At 33.9% G+C, this 19,531-nt stretch overlaps 4 protein-coding genes across 4 annotated transcripts in view; 2 read left to right on the top strand and 2 right to left on the bottom strand.

The window, feature by feature from the left end:
• Positions 1-11,170, top strand: part of LOC145724339 (uncharacterized) — a 116,822-nt gene extending 105,652 nt beyond the window's left edge. The window contains exon 2 of the mRNA XM_081972526.1: positions 7,961-11,170. Coding sequence (XP_081828652.1) covers positions 9,159-10,250 — 1,092 coding nt within the window. The 5' untranslated portion in view covers positions 7,961-9,158 and the 3' untranslated portion in view covers positions 10,251-11,170. The remainder of the gene's footprint in view (positions 1-7,960) is intronic.
• RpS29 (ribosomal protein S29) lies at positions 10-712 on the bottom strand. Its single transcript, XM_081972537.1, has 3 exons — positions 551-712; positions 196-295; positions 10-135 (listed from the first exon to the last, which is right to left on the bottom strand). The coding sequence occupies exons 1-3, from the start codon at positions 610-612 to the stop codon at positions 127-129; spliced, it is 171 nt and encodes a 56-aa protein (XP_081828663.1). The 5' UTR covers positions 613-712; the 3' UTR covers positions 10-126.
• Positions 1,032-18,262, top strand: Rab8 (RAS oncogene family member Rab8). The gene is made up of 6 exons (XM_081972534.1): positions 1,032-1,279; positions 1,812-1,872; positions 5,841-6,013; positions 6,071-6,243; positions 6,515-6,654; positions 17,276-18,262. Exons 1-5 carry the CDS (start codon positions 1,156-1,158, stop codon positions 6,608-6,610), a joined length of 627 nt encoding a protein of 208 aa, XP_081828660.1. The 5' UTR covers positions 1,032-1,155; the 3' UTR covers positions 6,611-6,654; positions 17,276-18,262.
• Positions 15,998-17,020, bottom strand: LOC145725638 (uncharacterized; the record flags this gene model as incomplete). Its single annotated transcript, XM_081974446.1, has 2 exons — positions 16,661-17,020; positions 15,998-16,603 (listed from the first exon to the last, which is right to left on the bottom strand). Coding segments are annotated over exons 1-2 (900 nt in total), but the record flags the coding sequence as incomplete, so codon positions are not given.
• Positions 18,263-19,531: the final 1,269 nt, after the last annotated feature.

Here is a 19,531-nt window from a genome sequence, read left to right as displayed (position 1 = left end):
CAAATAATGTACTTAAAAAAAAAAACATTTATTTAGAGTAAATTACAAATAAAATTGTAACATACACCTAAGGAGTGGATGTTGTTCCTCCTTGTCTTGGAGATACCCCAAAGCTCGCCAATTCATCTAACACAACTAAACAAAGATACAACAAATTAAAATCTCCTGTATACTAAGTGAAACAAAATTACATACCTTCTTGAATCCAATGTCATTGGCGTACTCTCTAAAGCACTGCCTGCACAGGTTCAATCCATATTTACGAATCAAACCATGCCGGTTTGAGCATGCACGGCTGAAATTTAAAACGCGTGTAAGGAAATATTAAACACCTTAAAAAGGATGGGCCCCAATTAAGCCAGTGTTGTGAATGGTAATTCTATTCTAGCATCTTGAAAATTGTATGTTATTTTATCTGCTTAGAATGTTATGCAAACCAAGAATTATTGATACAATCAAGGGGCCAAAAATTAAAAGTTTCCTTCACAAGCATAGAGAAAACATAACCTCAATCTCATCCCAGATTAAGCTACAAAAACGTTGTACTTACCAGGATCTAGATCCTTGTCCGTATTTACGGGGATGTGAATACCAAATGTTTTGGAAACCCATTGTTTTTCGAAATTGCTAAAATTTGATTAGCACCGCCACAGAAACACGTTTTCCTCAACTAGGAAACTCAAAAGAAAGAATGAGGTTGGATAACGACAGAGTAGTCACATTTGAAGTTTGACGTATGACATTACAACTGTCTTGTTGTTAAATTTTTGAGGTATTAAAGTTTCTAATTAGAACCCTGCTTTTATTAATTTATTCAACACTTCTGCACAAATTTAAAAGGTGTTAATAAGATCAGTTACTTTTATTATTCCACCTGTATGAGTATATCAGGCACACTTCTAATTCTTCTGGTTTTATAACAGTGCCACTCTACTTTTACTTTAGTGGGTAACTATTAATAGGTTGATGGTCTACTCTTTTCCAACACGTCAACACACCCATCAGTTTGTCTGTCACACTTGTCATATGCCACTGTCAGTTAGTTGTATTGTTGTTAACTTGAGCCAGCTACTGTTTTAATAAAAAGAAGGAAAAAATCTGGAAACTGTTTAATTAATTACTAAAGAAAGTGGATTATTTTCATATTTTGTGAATATGGCCAAAACTTATGACTATCTGTTCAAATTACTGCTAATCGGTGATTCTGGTGTGGGTAAGACGTGTGTGTTATTCCGTTTTTCAGAGGATGCATTCAATACTACCTTTATTTCCACTATTGGTAAGTGAAAAAAAAAACTAATAAATGTGCCCTTTGTTATGTTTGATTGTGTTTAATTGTCTGTACCCTTATTTCGAGTCATTCTCTTGCTTTTTCCTTGGTGCATCATAATATTGGTAACTAGTTTTACCAGTTTTAATATGCAATGGAGGTCAAAGGAACAGAAACACCAAAAAGGAAGTTTTAAGTCTTAATTATTTTGATTTCCTGTTCTTGTCATGTTTATGTAGTAGTCTCATAATTTAGCATTGAATGATTGCCTTGTAAAGGGTCAAGGAATTTTTTTAAGTATTTACACCACTGCCTTATTATAATATACTTTTTTAGGTACTTAGGAAACCAATTTGTTTTTTTTTTTAATTTTTAAATAATATATTAACCACTTTTTCACTCTTAATAATCCATATGAGAGTGATACTAAAATATTATTTTATCCCTCATCATTATGAACTAACTGGAAATTAACCTACAAACTTTATCAAAACCCCAATTTAATAACTGATTTACTACTAATTTTTGTGTTCTTTTTAAGGTATCGATTTTAAAATCAGAACCATAGAGTTAGATGGAAAGAAGATTAAATTACAAATATGGTAAGTACATGACTAACCCAGTTAGGATGTGTTAATTGGGAGGTGAACTAGTATGTGTTCACATTCCAAACTTAATATATTTGGCTTGATTAGTAAACATAATAAATTGTTGCTCATTCACTTAAATTTCTAGTAAAATGTTTGCTGTAAGGATTTTTCAACAGTTTAGGTTTTATTTATGTAGGAAATGTTATGATTAGTCAATTTCTTAGATTGTTATTTTTAAGTTTTATGCATTAATTTTGGAACACACAATTATGATGCATATTTTGTTTTTACAGGGTGTTTATAAAAAATCATTGAAAAATAAGAACAATTTGTGTCCATGAATCATTACTCTATGAGATATAAGAAGTTAAGGTTTTGTTAAAAAAAATTGCTTTGTTACCAGTTCAAATTTTTTTCCAATGGGGATACCCAGCAATACCAATGTGGTTATTATTTAAAAAAAATACTATCTCAAAAAATATTATTTTGTGGCCAATCAAACTGGCCTTATTGTTAAATGAATTATAATCTATCTATACCTAACCCATTTCATTTTAACACCAAGTTTTGTAAAACCTTAGCCACCCTAGATACTCCCAGACAAAAATATGGCCTATTTTTATGATTGTATTCTATTTCTAACATTATTCAACATCCTTGAATTTTTTTGTTTACTAAATTAATACTAATAAAAACAACCATTGCAACTTATAATCAGTATGACATCACTTTTTCCTTCTCCCAGTAAAACATCAGCATTTTATGCTTTTCTGTTGGCGCCTTTTTGACCTTCCTAATTGATCTATGCTAACTAGTAAATGGTACTTTCTTGATGCAAAATGTAGATAATCCACAAATATTTTGCTCAAAACTACTTAGTTTAACAGCCTCTTTATTTTGTAAATGAAGAAAGAATTCAAAATTCCATCCAACCAAGGACTGCAGCTCCTAATATTATTACATTTAGTATTAAAGTTGTCTTTAAACAATATTTTATTCAAAACTGTACAGGGTGGTCCAGTTTTAAGTGTCAATAATTCACCATTTGATAGCTAATCAAAAAATAAGTTGACTTGCATTATGTCATTTTTCTGAAAAACGTTTCCCAAGGAAGATACAGTCCTCCAAATTTCAATTTAAAAAATCGTTTTATAGTTTAAAACTGAACATTCAAGACTTGTGAAAGTCCAAATTTGTACTGAATAGTCTAAAAACTTGCTTTTTACTATTAGGAATGGTCTTATGATTCACTTTCTCAGACTGCCATCCTAGTTGAGTGTCTGAAACTGGCATTCAAGAACTAAAAAAAGTCCGGAAATCAAGACAAAGATTGTATTGTGCATGAAACTCATTTTTTACTAGTAAAAATAATATAAAAGTTGACTTTTAATGCTAGAACTGACTTTACTAGGACTAAAGAGAGTCCAAAAGTATATTTTCAAGACTTTAATTGGTGTACAACTCAATTTTCTGGACTGGACAACAAGTCTAGAAGTAAATTAAATTTGCAGACTATTTTATTTCTAAAAATTAGTTCTCAAGACTATTATTGTAGCATTTGGTACCAACATTTTTTAAAGCATTAAAAACAGTCTGAATTTCTTAGAGATGCTACAATTTATTGCACCTATGAGTGTAAAAGTCAATTTAATAGTGAAGAAGCTTGAAATAACATTTTCAAGATTATGGTCAGTGGACAAACTGGCTTTTAGGCCTGATAAGTCAAAAACTTTGTAAAGATAGTCTTGAAACTCGATTTGAGGCACTGAAAACAGCCTTAAAACACTAAAAACAGTCTAGTTTATTAAGAAATACCCGAATTTTTAGCACTGAGGTGTCTAGAAGTCGATTTAATAGTGACAAAGCTTGGAATGCCATTTTAAGTCTATGAAGAATGTAAAAATTGTTTTTTAAGTTTGCTATGTCAATAACTTGGTGAAGATAGTCTTGAAACTCGATTTTTCAAGCTGAAAGCAGTTTTGAAGCACTAAAAATAGTCCAGAATTCGAAGAAAATGAAAAGCAAAGTAAAAAGCACGAAAAGTTCGTTTTCAAGACAAATTTCAAGAATCTAATGTCAATGTCCTGCATCTAAGACTATTTTCAAGACTAAAATATTGAAATTTGTCTTCAAATTATGAAAACTTACTTCAAATGCAAATTTTAAGCTTCTGATGTCACTTTTCATTAGTTCAGTCACATTTTGGGGTTCAAGTCAATTTTTAAGGTTTAAATGTATAAATTTGTAGTAACAAATTCTTGAAAAAGTAGTTTTTATGTCTACAAGTCAATTTTTAGTATTAAAGTCTCTTGATTTGCATGAAAACTGGTTAAACACAACTTTTAAGCTTCTGAAATTTTTATCTTTTCTAATTCAATTTTCAAAACTAAAGTCTTTTAGTTTGTCTGGAAACTATGAAAACTGGCTACAATAATATTTTTAAACTTCTTAAGTGAATTTTCCGTTTCCAAGACAATTTTTAAGTTGGGTTGGGTTAGTTTTGGGTCTTTGACCGTAATAACGTGTAATAAAGTGCTTGTTCCAAATTGGATCAATATTGCTCCAACGGTCTGACAGTTATGACAAATATAAAATATTTTAAACAGAAATTTGAAGGGCTGTATTTTCCTTAGGAAGCACTTTTCAGGAAAATGACATAATGAATGTCAACTTATTTTTTAATTGGCTATGGATTGGTGAATTATTGACATTTAAAACTGGACCACCCTGTATAAAATTATTCAAAAAACTGAGCACAAAACCTTCTTGTGCAAAGAGCATACCAATAAAAAGCTCAATAAATGTTATAAGAATGGAGAAAAATAAAAATTATGAAATTGAATTGAAAAATTATGAAATTGAAAAAATTATGAATAAAATTTATGAGTGAATTTACTAATATTATTTTTCTATTGTGAATGTGTGCTATATACAGGGTGTTAAAAGTTTTAATTTTTACCTCTGCTGCGCCAGTAATGCTTTTTTCTTAAAATTTTAAGATTTTTATTCAATTTAGATACTTTTTTGTATCATTTATTTCTTCCATATCTGCAACCATTTTCAAGTATTTTGTTGTTCAGAAAAGATGTCTCAATTTCATACTGCACATTGGTAGCAAAATTCGGGTGTTTTTCCTGATAAATTTGTAATGTTTTTTGAAACTTGTGTGTGAAAATAACACCCTGTATGGATATCATTGCCTTTCTGGTTTTCCTTCATTTTTAAATGATTTATTGCAGTTTCCGTTATGTAAGACTTGTTTATGGAAAAAATCTACATGTTCCTGGATTTTATGGTCAATTTACTGGCTACACAGCAAATTTCAGGACCGTAATTTCCAGATTTTGAAAATACTGGCTGAAATTGTGTTTCACTGCATTTTAACTGACATTCTTTTATTTTTTGTGGTAATGGTCACAGTTTTAGTAAAGTAAGGTTTGTTTATGTAAAAAATACAGTACGTCTGTGGATTTTAAGGTCAATTTACTGGTTACACAGCAAATCTCAGTGCCGTAACACTCAGATTTCAAAAATACTAACTGAAATGTTGTTTTTTGCATATCTGACTTTTTCAAAAGGATTACAGTTTAGGACGCATACTTTCCAAGATATAAGCAAAAAAACCCAAAAATGAGCAAACATGTGAAATAATTTTTTTTCAAAACCGTATACGTTTAAGAACGAATTTCTCGATAACTATAAAAAATCTCGAAATACTTGACTGAGTGAAACTTGTATGAGAATGATATGGGCAGAAACTTGTGACATGTTCTCCTTCTAACTAGTCCAAGCAAAGTTATGAAGTTAAAAATTGTTCCAAGTAAAAAAAGGCAGCCAAGAATTATTACTTTACACTTCAGTCAGATTAATTAATTGTACACAGTGCTGTTGAAAATAACTTACTGACAAAAAATCTTCTTTTTACTTATCTGTTATTAAAAAATAATATTGGTGTAGTTTTAGCTTTATTTTATTTTTAGGGACACAGCCGGACAAGAACGGTTCAGAACAATCACAACGGCATATTACCGGGGGGCAATGGGTATAATGCTAGTTTATGACATAACCAATGAGAAAAGTTTCGAAAATATCAAAAACTGGATTAGAAATATTGAAGAGAATGCGTCGGCTGACGTTGAAAAAATGTTATTAGGTTTGTATTAGCTATATTACTAACTCAGGCGTGTAATAAACTAACATGGGATTGTAGGTAATAAATGTGAACTTGAAGAGAAAAGGCAGGTGTCAAAAGAAAGAGGTGAACAATTAGCAATTGAATATGGAATCAAGTTTATAGAAACCAGTGCGAAAGCTAGTATTAGGGTAGAGGAGGCGTTTTTCACGTTGGCGAGGGACATTAAAGCAAAAATGGAAAAGAAACTGGTAAGTAATCAATGTTTGACATCACACAAATTTGAGCTTTTCTTTATAGTAGACTTAAATTTCTAATTCTGTTTTTTCTTTTCCCGCCTCTCTTTCGAATGGCAGAAGGTAATTATGGTGTTTTCCATGCAAGTCATTAATTATTGATTGTTTTTCTTTTTACTAATTTCATTAATCCAAAGTGTGATGTTTCACGTATTAATTTTTCTATGCCTGAATCGAAACGTGTTCAGTGCATTTTTATAACCAGTTTAAACACTTGTTTATACAGGAAGCGAGTAATCCGCCGAAAGGTGGACACCAGCTGAGAGCCTCCGAAACCCAGAAGAAACCAACCAGTTGGTTGTCTCGTTGCAGCCTTCTCTGACCTTTTGTTCTAGTAGGACGCCCATTTTCACCAGCCCAGTTAAAGTAAGTAAACCAGTAGTTTAGTTTAATTTAGGGTCGGGTTTTTTGATTTTATTAGCCTGAGCTTTCAGGCTTTCAGCTTTTCATGATTAGCTATCAGCTAATCGGTTCGTATTCAGTTTTCCGCACGTAATTTCTTTACAGAAAGTATTTTCTGTATAATCTACCGAAAATTAATTAATCTTGCTTGATAATGTGACAAAATAGTAAATTGTACTGGATTTTCACGTTTGGATTATAAATGAAGGTGAATTTAAGGTTTTCAGGAAATTGAATAATGACTCATTTTTAATTCAGTCAAGATAACTAAGATGAATAAGGTAAACAATTCTAATTATATCGTTAAAGTGATTATAAAATTATGGTGGAATTGTCAATTTGGATGAGTCAGTTAACAAATTCATCTGATGATTTACAATTTTGAATATGTGTTAGTTAACTGAACTTAAAACTGAAAGTAAAAATTTGATATGCAGGAACAGATTGAAAAAATGCTGACAAAACGAAGGAATTGACCTGCTTCTGTTCTAAAAAAAACCGTCATTTGACATAAAATTCGATTTTTTCTGTCTCGGTTTAAGTTAAGTTCTAGCCTTTGAAGATTTTCTTATATCTTCATGTTATATGCGCGGCTTAACTAACTAAAATGGTTAATTACTTATAAAGAAAGCTACCTCACACTCGATTTGAGAGCAATGAATTTGACTAGAAAATGTACAGTGATAATAACTTTGATAACATTTTGATCAGCTGTAACTTTTTTGTTTTTAAAAATATCGGAATGAAACAAAAACCACATTGCATAGTTGAGTAGCACCTATGGAACACTCTGTATATTGTTGTTAATATTTGGATTCTACTCCAAAAATTCATGCTTACTCTATACTGTTCTCGCGGAGTGAGTTTTTGAAGGCTACGTCATTTATAATCATATGAATCAAATCAAGTTTTCGTCAACAAACCTGTTGTGTTCATATTATAGAAAAGGGTGTGTGTGCTTCGTCACGTTTAAAATTTTGCGTGTATTGTCAGTCAGAAAGTAGAGATCTTTGGCTGCAAAATTGCACTAAAACAACCTTATACCAAAGCAAATCAAAAATATCTTGACCGAAATAACATTTTTTATTTATGAAAAGTCTCCGTTTGGATCATAGAATTCAGTCTAAATTTGAAACCTAATTTATTTACCAAAATTCACAGAGATGTATCACCAATATGTAGTATTTATTTAACTTTAAGCTCTTGATTTAGATTCTGGATGGTTACATGTTTCTCTAAAATAAATACAACAAATTAAAAATTCAACAAGACATTCTGAGTGATGCTGTAGTCTGTAGTATCTCATATCTCATTTTCAGGTTGCAATCCACTTATTTTATTTTAAACCCGCTGGAAAACATTTTAGACGCTTATTTTATTTTTTCTATGACTTTATTATTAATATGTTTGAAGAAATTTTTATGAAAAATCTATAATGCAACCCAAAAATCTCAGTCTCTGGAAACAATGAAATGTTAATAGATGTTTCTTACAAAAGTAGATATTGTTACGGTCTGGGCCTACTATGCTCGATACTTCTTAACGAGCGCTCGCTTCGGGATGAAACCGATGCGCCGCAATATCTGGCCGGGCGCGTATTAAAGTAGGCCACAGTTAGGAAGCGCTACCGGGAAGATTCTCGAATGGTCAAGGCAACCCGCGAAGCGTTTCGCGGTCATTCTAGAACGTGGTTTCCGAATATAAAAGACGCGGTGTCAACCGTAGTGTAGTAGTGAATTTGGGAACGCGGTAAAGTTTAAATAGTGGAATAGTTGTGGAATTGTAGTAGTGTTAATTATTGTACGGAGTGTTTTGAAGTGTAATAAATTTATTAATTGTTGAGTTAAATTGACTTTGTGTGAACCCACGGGAAAATCGTAACAATTGGTGTCAGAAGTGCGATCAGACTTTAGTGCGACGTGAATTGGAACTAAACTTCGGGTTAGAGACTTGTGTTCAGAACCGGACTAGAGATTTTCGGAACAGTGGTGTGTTAAATTTATTTTATGCCAATAACAAGACGTCAAAGTGCAAACATGGAGGCCCAATTTGCAGCTATTATGGCAATGCTTAAACAAGACAAAGAAGAACGAGAAAGGATTCGACAACAAGACAAGGAAGAACAAGAAAGGATTCGAAAACAAAACAAGGAAGAACAAGAAAGGATTCGACAACAAGAAGAAAGAATTCGACAAGAAGACAGAGAGTGACCAGAAAAGCGTAATGTAGAAATATTGGACGTTCTAGCGAGGACCAAGACAGAAATCTATGAGTATGTAACCCATAGTCTCAATAAAATTCAGAATGATGTTCGGGAGGACATTAATAGAATTCGGAATGATGTCGAGATAAAGCTACGCGACTTAGAGCGAAAAATTGACAGCAGAGGAGCCAGCTCTACAGTGATCACCGGAAACGGGCTCAACAAGATCAAGCCTCCCACATACGACGGTCAAACTTCATGGGCAATGTACCAACTCCAATTTGAGGCCGCTGCAAATGCAAATGGATGGAGTACCAAGGAAATGGCTGTAGCACTAGTAGTGGCATTACGAGGACCTGCATTGGAGCTGTTACAGACGGTGCCTATCGCCCAACGAAGCAACTATGAAGCATTAGTAGCTGCATTAGAACGTCGTTATGGGGATCAACATAAGAAAGGACTGTATCGAACGCAATTAATGGCAAGACAGCAGAACACTGGTGAAAATCTAGAAGAGTTTGAAACCGAAATTCGTCGCCTTGTGCATCTGGCTTACCCAGCCGTCCCGGATGAAATCCAAGAAGAACTTGTGGCACAGTATTTTGTAGATGGGATTCGAGATCCGGAGGTAAAGAAATGGCTGAAGATGTTCAAAGGGAGCAACAACAGCGAATTACTGATTCGAGCGCTGGAAATTGAAGCTGCGTGCAATGACTTTCAGCCAGAGACTATTCAAGAGGAGAGAGAACCGCCAGCCGATCATGTTGCTACATCAATAAATAAAATTGAATCAATGGTCGGCCAATTAGTGCAACAAATGGCAGCATCAGCAAATGGCCAGTCCACACAGTTAGAACGGTCACGCCCGATCACTAGAGTGGAGTGTTATCGATGTGGACGCAAAGGACACTATAGAAGGAATTGCAGACAGCGGTCTTGTTCTCCAAACCCACAGTGCCGACGAAATCAGGACATTAGAACAAATCACCGGAACTCCTCTGTTAAAAGAAACATTACGTGTTTTAATTGTGGACGTAAAGGACATTACCAATGGAATTGCAGACAGCAGTCTCGTTTACCGACCCCGCAGAACTGGCGTAACCAGGAGCAGGAAATGAAGAACCCGGAAGGACATTTACCGCGATATGTAGAGGATCGTCAAGCTTTGGATAGTGACTTAAGGTATCGGAAAGGACAAATTCATAATGGTTGGAGGATTGGTCAAATCGCGAAGGTGACAGATAAAGAGGCTACGAAAAGAATGAAGAGCAGCGTTTCTAAGGAAGTCATAATAAAAGGACAGCGCTCAGACTCTGATTTGGAAGTAATCAGAAGATGGTTGCGGAGAAGGATTTGAAACCGGATTGGCAACAGATTTCCAGATATGGACCAACAGTAAAAGGTTACTGGTTGCAGTGGAATTCGCTTCGACTGCGAGATGACTTAATTACTCGCAAATGGGAAAGTCCAGACGGAAAACGCTTTGTTTACCAAACAATAGTGCCCAATTCCTGCTAAGAGAATGTGCTGAGAGAACTACATGACAGTCGCGGAGGAGGACACTTTGGAGTAAACCAGACTTTGGCTAGAATAAGAGATCGATTTTACTGGATTAACTTCAGAAAGGACGTTGAGGAATGGTGTAAACGGTGTGACCAGTGTTCGTTACAGAAGGGATCCAGCACAATTCGGGAACTTGAGAGAGAGAAGATGAAACCAAACAACAACCGTATGAAGATGACACTGGACCACAGACCAACTGGTGGCAATTATAAGGAAGGTGATGCCGTGTGGATGTTTTAACCCAGGAGGAGCAAAGGATTAAGTCAAAGATGGCAACGACACTGGGAGGGACCTTACAATGTGGTAAAAAGGTTAAAACGACGTCGCATACAGAGTCCAACGCAGCCCCAAAGGCAAGATGAAAATTGTCCATCTGGACAGACTCAAGAAATACCAGGGATTAGTTGAAGCGGATCGGGACGATCAGCTTTAAGAGGGGGGCAGTGTTACGGTCTGGGCCTACTATGCTCGATACTTCTTAACGAGCGCTCGCTTCGGGATGAAACCGATGCGCCGCAATATCTGGCCGGGCGCGTATTAAAGTAGGCCACAGTTAGGAAGCGCTACCTGGAAGATTCTCGAATGGTCAAGGCAACCCGCGAAGCGTTTCGCGGTCATTCTAGAACGTGGTTTACGAATATAAAAGACGCGGTGTCAACCGTAGTGTAGTAGTGAATTTGGGAACGCGGTAAAGTTTAAATAGTGGAATAGTTGTGGAATTGTAGTAGTGTTAATTATTGTACGGAGTGTTTTGAAGTGTAAATAAATTTATTAATTGTTGAGTTAAATTGACTTTGTGTGAACCCACGGGAAAATCGTAACAATATATTTTACTATTATTAACATACTATCGTTGTACATATCATATAATGTATTTCGAACATCCATTTTAATGCTTTCAGATAAATCAGTGGTCTTGGCCCGTCGATAACATCTCGATTTACGTTTTCTAGGTGAGGAAATCTTAAGATTACTTGCTTGCTTTTTCCGAATCGAATAAACAGTTTTGCGGGAAATTTTCAAAGCAGCTGCAACCTTCTAGTATCAAAAAAAATACATCAGTAAGAATATGTAAGGTCTTAAAATTTCTTATTTTATTCCTGAACAGATGATAAAGCTTCCATTGGTTTTTTCCAATTTAAAATATTCACAAAGTTTAAGAATTAACTGCTGGGCTTGTCTGTGGAGAATTTTTCCAGGCATTTTCTAAAAAAATACTGTAATAGTAAGTAATTCCGAATTTACGAAAAACCAAATGGCTAAATAAAAACCATAATAGACACTCCCACTTTTTTTTCAAAACAGGTTAGTAATTGTGCCAATTTTGGTTAGATCGTGACAGCCGACATAAAAAAAATAAAAATATCAATAATAATATTGAAAGTACTAACAAACTGAAAATTTGTTTTTGAAAAACTGAAAACTTATTTGAAGAGATATCCTAAAACTAAAAGCATCTTTTCATTGACACTTTTTTCTAAATATACAACCGACGTTTCGTCATCATCGACTTTCTTGGACACCATATTGAACTTTTACACGACAAAATAGTGCATTTTATTCTGCTTTCAGTGATGTACGACAACTTATGATTTGCTTTATAAATGACCAAATAATTCACAAACTAATTTTATTTTAGTTGACTTGAATACCGTCAAAAATGCCTCAATTTTCTTTCTAAAGTCAGTGACAAAATCAATTACAGTTAAGCTGAATTCATAGTTCTAATTCCGCAAGAAGTAAGCGGCATGCAGCAAGCAGTAGTAGTAAGAAGTAATCTTCCGCAAATGTTTCAATTCATAGTTCGATGCTTAGTAAACTGACAGACTACAGATTATTTGACAGTTTATTTTCTTGTTTACAATATAAATTTGATTAGAATGTTTTATTTCTATTCTTCTAGAATAGAAAATGAAACGTGATGATTGTCGATGACTATTCTATCAGTAGTAGCTGCAAGTAAGCCAAGTAAAAACCAGAAAAGATCAGATACTTGACAAATGACAATTCGAAAACCCACGAACAGGCAGCCGACGATGCACGAAGTAGTAAAAAATGAAAACGATTCATTTCTTGCTGCTTACTGCTTGCGGTTTATGTCGGATTTCCAACTATGAATTCAGCTTAAAACCGACATCAGATTTGTGTTCTCCATGTCAAAATTTGACACGTTTAAATCTAATACGGCGGCGGTCAGTATAGTATGCCAAGAAAAACCTTCATTTGGACAAAATTTCAGTGTGTTTTTCCAAAAATTATTTGAAACATAGACACATCCTATGAATTATAAATTCACTCACTTCAGTACGAAGTTTCAACCATAAGAACATAACCTACTCGATTTGTTTGCATATTAGAATGATGTTAGTAATTATGAAGATTAAAATACAAAAAAGTAATTAAAACAAAGTATATGAATAGTGTAGGGGAGGGTGGTATATGCAGGGACGTTTTTTTTTTTCTTTGATTTTTGTTTCTTTAGGTACAACTTTCATCTTCAGAATGTTACTACTCTCTAACAAATTAAGCCCTTTATATACCATATGTCCCTGTATGAACCACCCCATGGTATATAAAGGGACAGTAGGATAAAATTAAAGAAATTGATGCTCAAATAAATTTTTTACTCTAACTTATACAACTAAATCAGTAATTCTCCGAGTAAAGTAGAGAAAAAAAAATTATTGGACATTATATTTGGCAAAATCAAAGTAAAATGTCATATGATTTAAAGCCCGTTCTGTTCCTCCAACTAATTTCGCCTCAGGGAGTTACAAATAATATTGTCTTCGGTCACGACATCTTCATCTTCGATATCAGGAAACATGAAATTGTAGGTCGAGGTCTTCCTAATAAAGTTAACTTTGGACCGTCCCACTATACACCACCAAGTTATGTCCCACTAAATACCACCGCGCCCCGTCACAATAATGATCATCAAGAGGGACAAAAATTACAAACTTTTACTCTTCTATTTATACACACCCTTAATAACGTCCAGAGAACCGCCAGCTACCCTTTGTAAAATATATTTTTACAAAAAAAAGTATTTTCTTCATGAGACCAAAACGTAAACAATAACTTTTGTTAAACAATATGATGGCCTTGGAGGTTGATGTCCCGATATATACCATGTCCCAGTATACACCACTCTACCCTATATTAATACATCTGAAAAGACAATGCATCATTTTCTACAAAACTAAACTGCTCGCCACGTCAACCGGGACAGTGATTTTTTGGGTCATTTTTAAAACCTCGCCATTTCGAAACGAATCTACAGATTTTAATGCGGTTTGGACTGTCATTGGGCTTGGTTTATTGGCTTTTTACTGATGTAAAAAACTTTTGCTTTAATGCACTCTAACTGCCTTATACAGGATGTGAAAGAAATGCGTGCAAAAAGTTAAATTTTCAAGTAGTCCCCAATTGATAATTTGTTATATAGGTCAATATCTCGGGGCGTTTTCCAATTAACGTCCCATGTCTGAAGAAATATTGATTTATCCGCATGCAGTTATGGCAGCAGCTTTTTATGTGTCATTTTAGTCCAATATTATCTGTTACATAATTTTTAAATCAACCCCGTGACCAATACAACCATACAGGGTGGGTAGAGACAATCAAAGTGGGACAAGAATGTGTGCAAAAAAAAAGTGTTAAATTACAGTCACTTTACTAATAAATATTTTAAACTTTTTTCTTACATAGTAACTTGTTGTCCAGGGTGTATTACGTCGGGACGTTTTTGGGCGTTTCTTAATTAACGTCATGTGTCCGAAGAAATATCGATTTTTCCGGAAAATGTATCTAACACTGTTCAATCTTGAATTAAGCCATATTAGCAGGTTTGTATCTATCATTCAAATGCCGTTGTATGTTCAACATTATCTGTTACATAATCTGAGTACTTTTCGGGACAAGCCCCATATTTAGTAAGACCTTACAGGGTGTCCAGCGACAGTGAATGAAACTTAAAATTGTTTGCACAAGTTGGTCTTTCACTATAACTGTCTCTAAACACCCTGTATAGTTCTATCGGTCAAGGGAGTTGACTTAAAATTATGCAACACATAATATGGGATCTACACGTGACTTAAAATGACACTTCAAAGCTACTTTTATATGGTTTTGGGTCAGCAAGTTGGTACAACACCTCAAAAAAGGTTACAATAATAAATAATAACACACATATAAACACAACGTTCTTAGTGGCCGTTTTCTGAGTCCTACTTTAGACTTTCTTGGGCTTTTAAACGTATTCGAACGTTTCAAAGCTTAGTTTTAGGGTGAAATGCATTGGAATCCATCTTGTGGAGGATTACGAGTGTTTAAGGTCCGGTTGTACAATCACAGTTCTACCAGACTATAGTTGGATTTTTACCTTTTGAGAATGACGTCATCTTTTTACATCTTTGTTTCTCGCATATCAAACATGTGAAATAAACAATTTTAACAAAAAAGGCACGTTATTAATTTTGTCATCCTGTCAAATTAAAAACGTTGACATTTACTGTCACTTTGATATAAACAAATATCAAAGGTATAAAAATGCTGTGCTACAATGAGCAAGCCCAAATGCTAGTTCTAAATGTGCTGCTTTTTTTGGAGTACGAAAAAAAACAGTTTCCAGATGTCATCCCAATTGATTATCAGTCACTTCTGAACACACTAATTTTTCAAAGCATTTGTAGGTTAAAACTTGTGATCTAATTCCAGACATGCGTGTTTTTTCACCTGCATGACGTCATTCTCAAAGGGTAAAAATTTGACTATAGTTCAGTTGAACTGCGACTGGTACTTAAACTTTTCCATATGAATTGCATTGTTGTCAAAGTGACGTTTTTGACTTGAATCACTGTTGTACAACTGGGCCTTAATGGTTTTCACATAATCTTAAAATTTCTCTAACCATCCTCGAGGCACTTAATTGGTTACTTCCAGAGACAGGTCAACATAAACACCTAAAAATGGGTCGGTGGTTTAAAACCTTCTATTTTAACTTGTGTATTGGAACTTACTTAGTCGTTCTTAGGAGTATCAGATCAAAATGCACTATTTCTCTACAGGAGACATGTTTATTCCAAATTCGTTTAGTTTTCCGACCACGAAACCAACGAATAACTCTACAAAAAACATACACGAAATTTTCAGGGACCATAGATTGATTTACACGGTTTTGTTTGGTTTTCTTCAACCTCAAAGGTACCTTGATGTAAACACACCGGCGTACAGCACCCTCTGCCGACCTCTGATTGAGAGACAACCGAATTTATCTGTCTCTGTCAAGTATATTTCATATGTCATATGTCTTAATAGACATTATTATTTACCTAGGTCAATAAAACTATATGTTACTATGTTACTTAATTTCTTTACTGCCGCTTACCTGGCGCAGGGACAATATAAATATGACATCGTTTACACAACATAAAATTTAACATTTATTAAGAAAAAACACCAAACACTATAAAATTTTTGGAGTCAAACATTCAAAAGTATATATAATTATTGATAAACATTGACAGTAAAATGAGAACATTCTTCTATTATTATTGATTTGTCGTTCACTTCGTTGGAACTATTTTTCAAATACACCGATGAACTAGAAGTTTCATCTTTTCTCTTCCCACTGTCACTGCAGGTGGGAATATTCGCTAGAATTTTTTCACTAATCACACTTTTGCTTTCGACTGAATTCTCTATGTAGCCTTCAGCAACACTTGTGGACTTCCAACCTCCATGTCTTTTTAGCATTGTGATGTCAGCTCCAGAATTAACAAGCCAAGTAGCAGACGTCTTTCTAAAGCAATGTCGAGTGTACTTCTGAGCATTTGGTAGTTTTAAATAAGTTGCTATCTCTTGTGGCATAGCACCAAATTTATGAATTCCAATAACTTGTTTTAATGCTTTACCCCTCCAATATCTGAAGAAAAATCTTCGGCTTTCAAATCCAGAAGGACGATAAGAAGCATATTTTCTATACATGTCCAGGTGTTCTGATACCACAAAAGATCTCGGTCTCTTCGTTTTGGTATCAGGAAGGGAAACTAATAGCTTATTGCCCATATCTTCAATATCATCTAGTTGCATTCGCACAAGTTCGTCACTTCTACATGCTCCGGTAATCGCAAGAACCGCCGCAACCTAGAAAAAAATGCTTGGTTATTCACTTAAAATTCGATCCAAAGTTCTGAAACTTACTTTGGTTGATAAATAGTTGGCATCTGGAGCTTCCGATAAAAATTTAATAACTTCTTCCTTCTCAAACACCTTAGATTTTTTGGGTTGGTATCCATCTTTCTGCCTTTTTAAAAAAGCCCTTAGTTTCAAATACTTTGCCAAATCTACATTATGATGAGTGCTTAAGGTGAATTTGAGCATAGAATATACACTCCACAATGTAGAAGACTTTAGTTTTTGAGACAGCTCAGCAAAATATGCGATTAACACGTTTTCTGAAAACGAACCGATGTTCTTGTTCTTCCGGTAATCCATAAATCGGCAGTATGTGTCTTCGTATATTTTTTTCGATTTTTCCGGTAGGAGATTAATTTCTACATTCCTGACATCATAGGTGGACAGTTTTCATTAAGAAATAGGAGAGGTGTATTACTACTTAAATATAAAAAGTTATTCTGATTGACAATAATCGGCGAAAAAATTATGTGTTCGGCGAAAATGCACATTTACTGCCTCATCTTTCTTCATGGCGCTGCGGCAGTAAATGTGCTACTTTTTCGCCTTGTAAAACAAATAACTATTAACTCTCTCGCATTTATTAATCACCTTTTTATAATAAATTATTTTTTATTTCAGATTTTGTGGATAAAAGTGATGTGAACACATGTGCAAAACACGCATTAAAACGTTGTACAAAACGAACATTCTTCTAACTGTACGAACCATACAATAACTTGTATATCAATTCAGCAAAGGTGATAATTATATTATTTTACTCATACGTAATATTTTAGATTATATAGTCTTAATAAGTGTATCGATTTTTTTTGTATTGTGCATATATAAAATTCCACTTTAATCCGGATTAATATGAGGTGTAGTACTTGTGCGACAACCAATTCGAGTGAACGGTATGTTATTAATGGTTTTATATTCATTTATGTTAGTGCATGCCGTTTACTTTATAATGAACAAACATGGTTACCTATTTAATCTCGAAGAAACACCGGTAATTACCGAAAATGGTGTATAATTTTTTTTTCTTGTTCTGAGTTCTGTTTAACTTCACTTTCAGTTAGTTCTTTTACGTATAACGGCTCCGATCTTAACAATTCAATGACGCTTTATTTTAGTTGTTATGTTACAAGTATGATAATTTCCATGGACATAGGATATCAGTGAAAGAAGAGAGAACCATTATAAATGAGTGGGATAGGGAAAAAACTTTGTGACGATATCATTCAGATCATCAGATATCTTTCTAATGAGTGACATTATACTGACACATGTCACTTTTCCCATCTTTGTCGATAGTATTGATTTTTATTGATTCTCTCTTATTTTATGACAGTTTTGAAGTTTCCATACCAGTATACACGTATCGATGGTCACTTCAATTTCTTATATACAACAGATTAGATCCCTGTAAAAGCTTTATTAATTTATGACAATATAATGAAGGTATTAAGTGTATTATTCGTCAAACGTTACAGATTTTGTTACAGTGTTATAATTTTCATTGGACGCTGCCGTACGTGCTTACTGGACTTTGTAAATAAATTATATTTTAAAATCAGATACTTTTTTTAAAATAATTTTAATAAAATTGATGGTTATAAGGAACTTGACTGGGTTTCATTTATCAACCCGTATAACCCCACTAAAATAATTAATTAATTCAGTTTCAATAAATAAACATGGCAGCATTTTGATATGACAATATGTTACACCACTATGATTATATTCCAAGATGTCTGCCATTGTCCGTCGTTTCTTGAAACGAGGGAAGTGAGTTATCAAGAGAATGGTCTAAAAAATGTGGCAGAAACCAGCTATTGTCAGTTTCTTCTGTCACATTCTATTGTCATGATTATTATCATCCTGAAGATGAGATTTACTCAAATCTCCCTCACCTCCTAGTTGCATGATAATATCGTCATAACTGGCATCAGATTCACCCTGACCATTCATTCTAATAATCTAGTAAATAAAGAAAATTTAAATAAATAAGCTTGAATAAAAATTCTATAATAGGGATGCCAAGTTATTTTTAAGGTAAATAACTAAACCTATCTAACTTACTTTCTACCTAAAAATCCTGCTTCTAAATATATCATTGAAACTGCAAATGTCTTTAATACAAAAAATTACAAACTACTTATAACTAATACTCTTCGTCAAAGAGTCCAAATTGTCCAAAATAAACCGTCAGTTGACCAATATTCTTCTTTTCTTCCGTTGAGGTGGATTTTTAACTGCAAAGGCTGTATTTCGGTAACAGCCGGGAGGCCTCCTCGGTTATCGATTTAATCACTTCTGGAATAGGTCCTCTATCACAATCTGCTCCATGTCATAACGTGGACTAGACGGTACAATTGCTGGTAGCACTCGGTATTACACCCAGTAACTTCCGTTCCGGAAGGAAAAAGCTTTCTAAGATCCCCTGATCTTCAATAGTCTGATTTTTGCTCGAATTTTTTAGAAAACTGACTTTCCAGCTCTCATTAAAAGTCTCTTTTGACAATCAACAACCAAAAACAAAAAAACCTTTTTTCCCACCTTCTACCTCCACGTACCACCTTTTTCACCTCCTTTGAAGTTCATCAAGTAATACTGTTAATTTTCTTAATAACTACATACAATCCTACTAAAACTTACTATAATAGTAAACACTTGACATCCCTACAAAAATGTACCTTTTCTATAAATTAAATAAATAAATTTTCTTTATTTTCTTGAAAAAAATTCCTTATTTTCAAGACACTATCAACACTTCTCTTGAGAAATTCCGTCCCAAGTCGGCTAAAGGTATCAATGAGGTAAAAGGATGGCGAGTTGTCAAGTGAAAAATCAGTTGTATTTAAGTTCTATGTATTTTCTTCTGTTCTTTTG

This window comes from Ips typographus, linkage group LG2 (genome assembly GCF_016097725.1).
Source record: "Ips typographus isolate SLU linkage group LG2, UJ_Ityp_2.0, whole genome shotgun sequence".
Lineage (NCBI taxonomy): Eukaryota > Metazoa > Arthropoda > Insecta > Coleoptera > Curculionidae > Ips > Ips typographus.
This window is presented reverse-complemented; position numbering and strand designations above follow the sequence as displayed.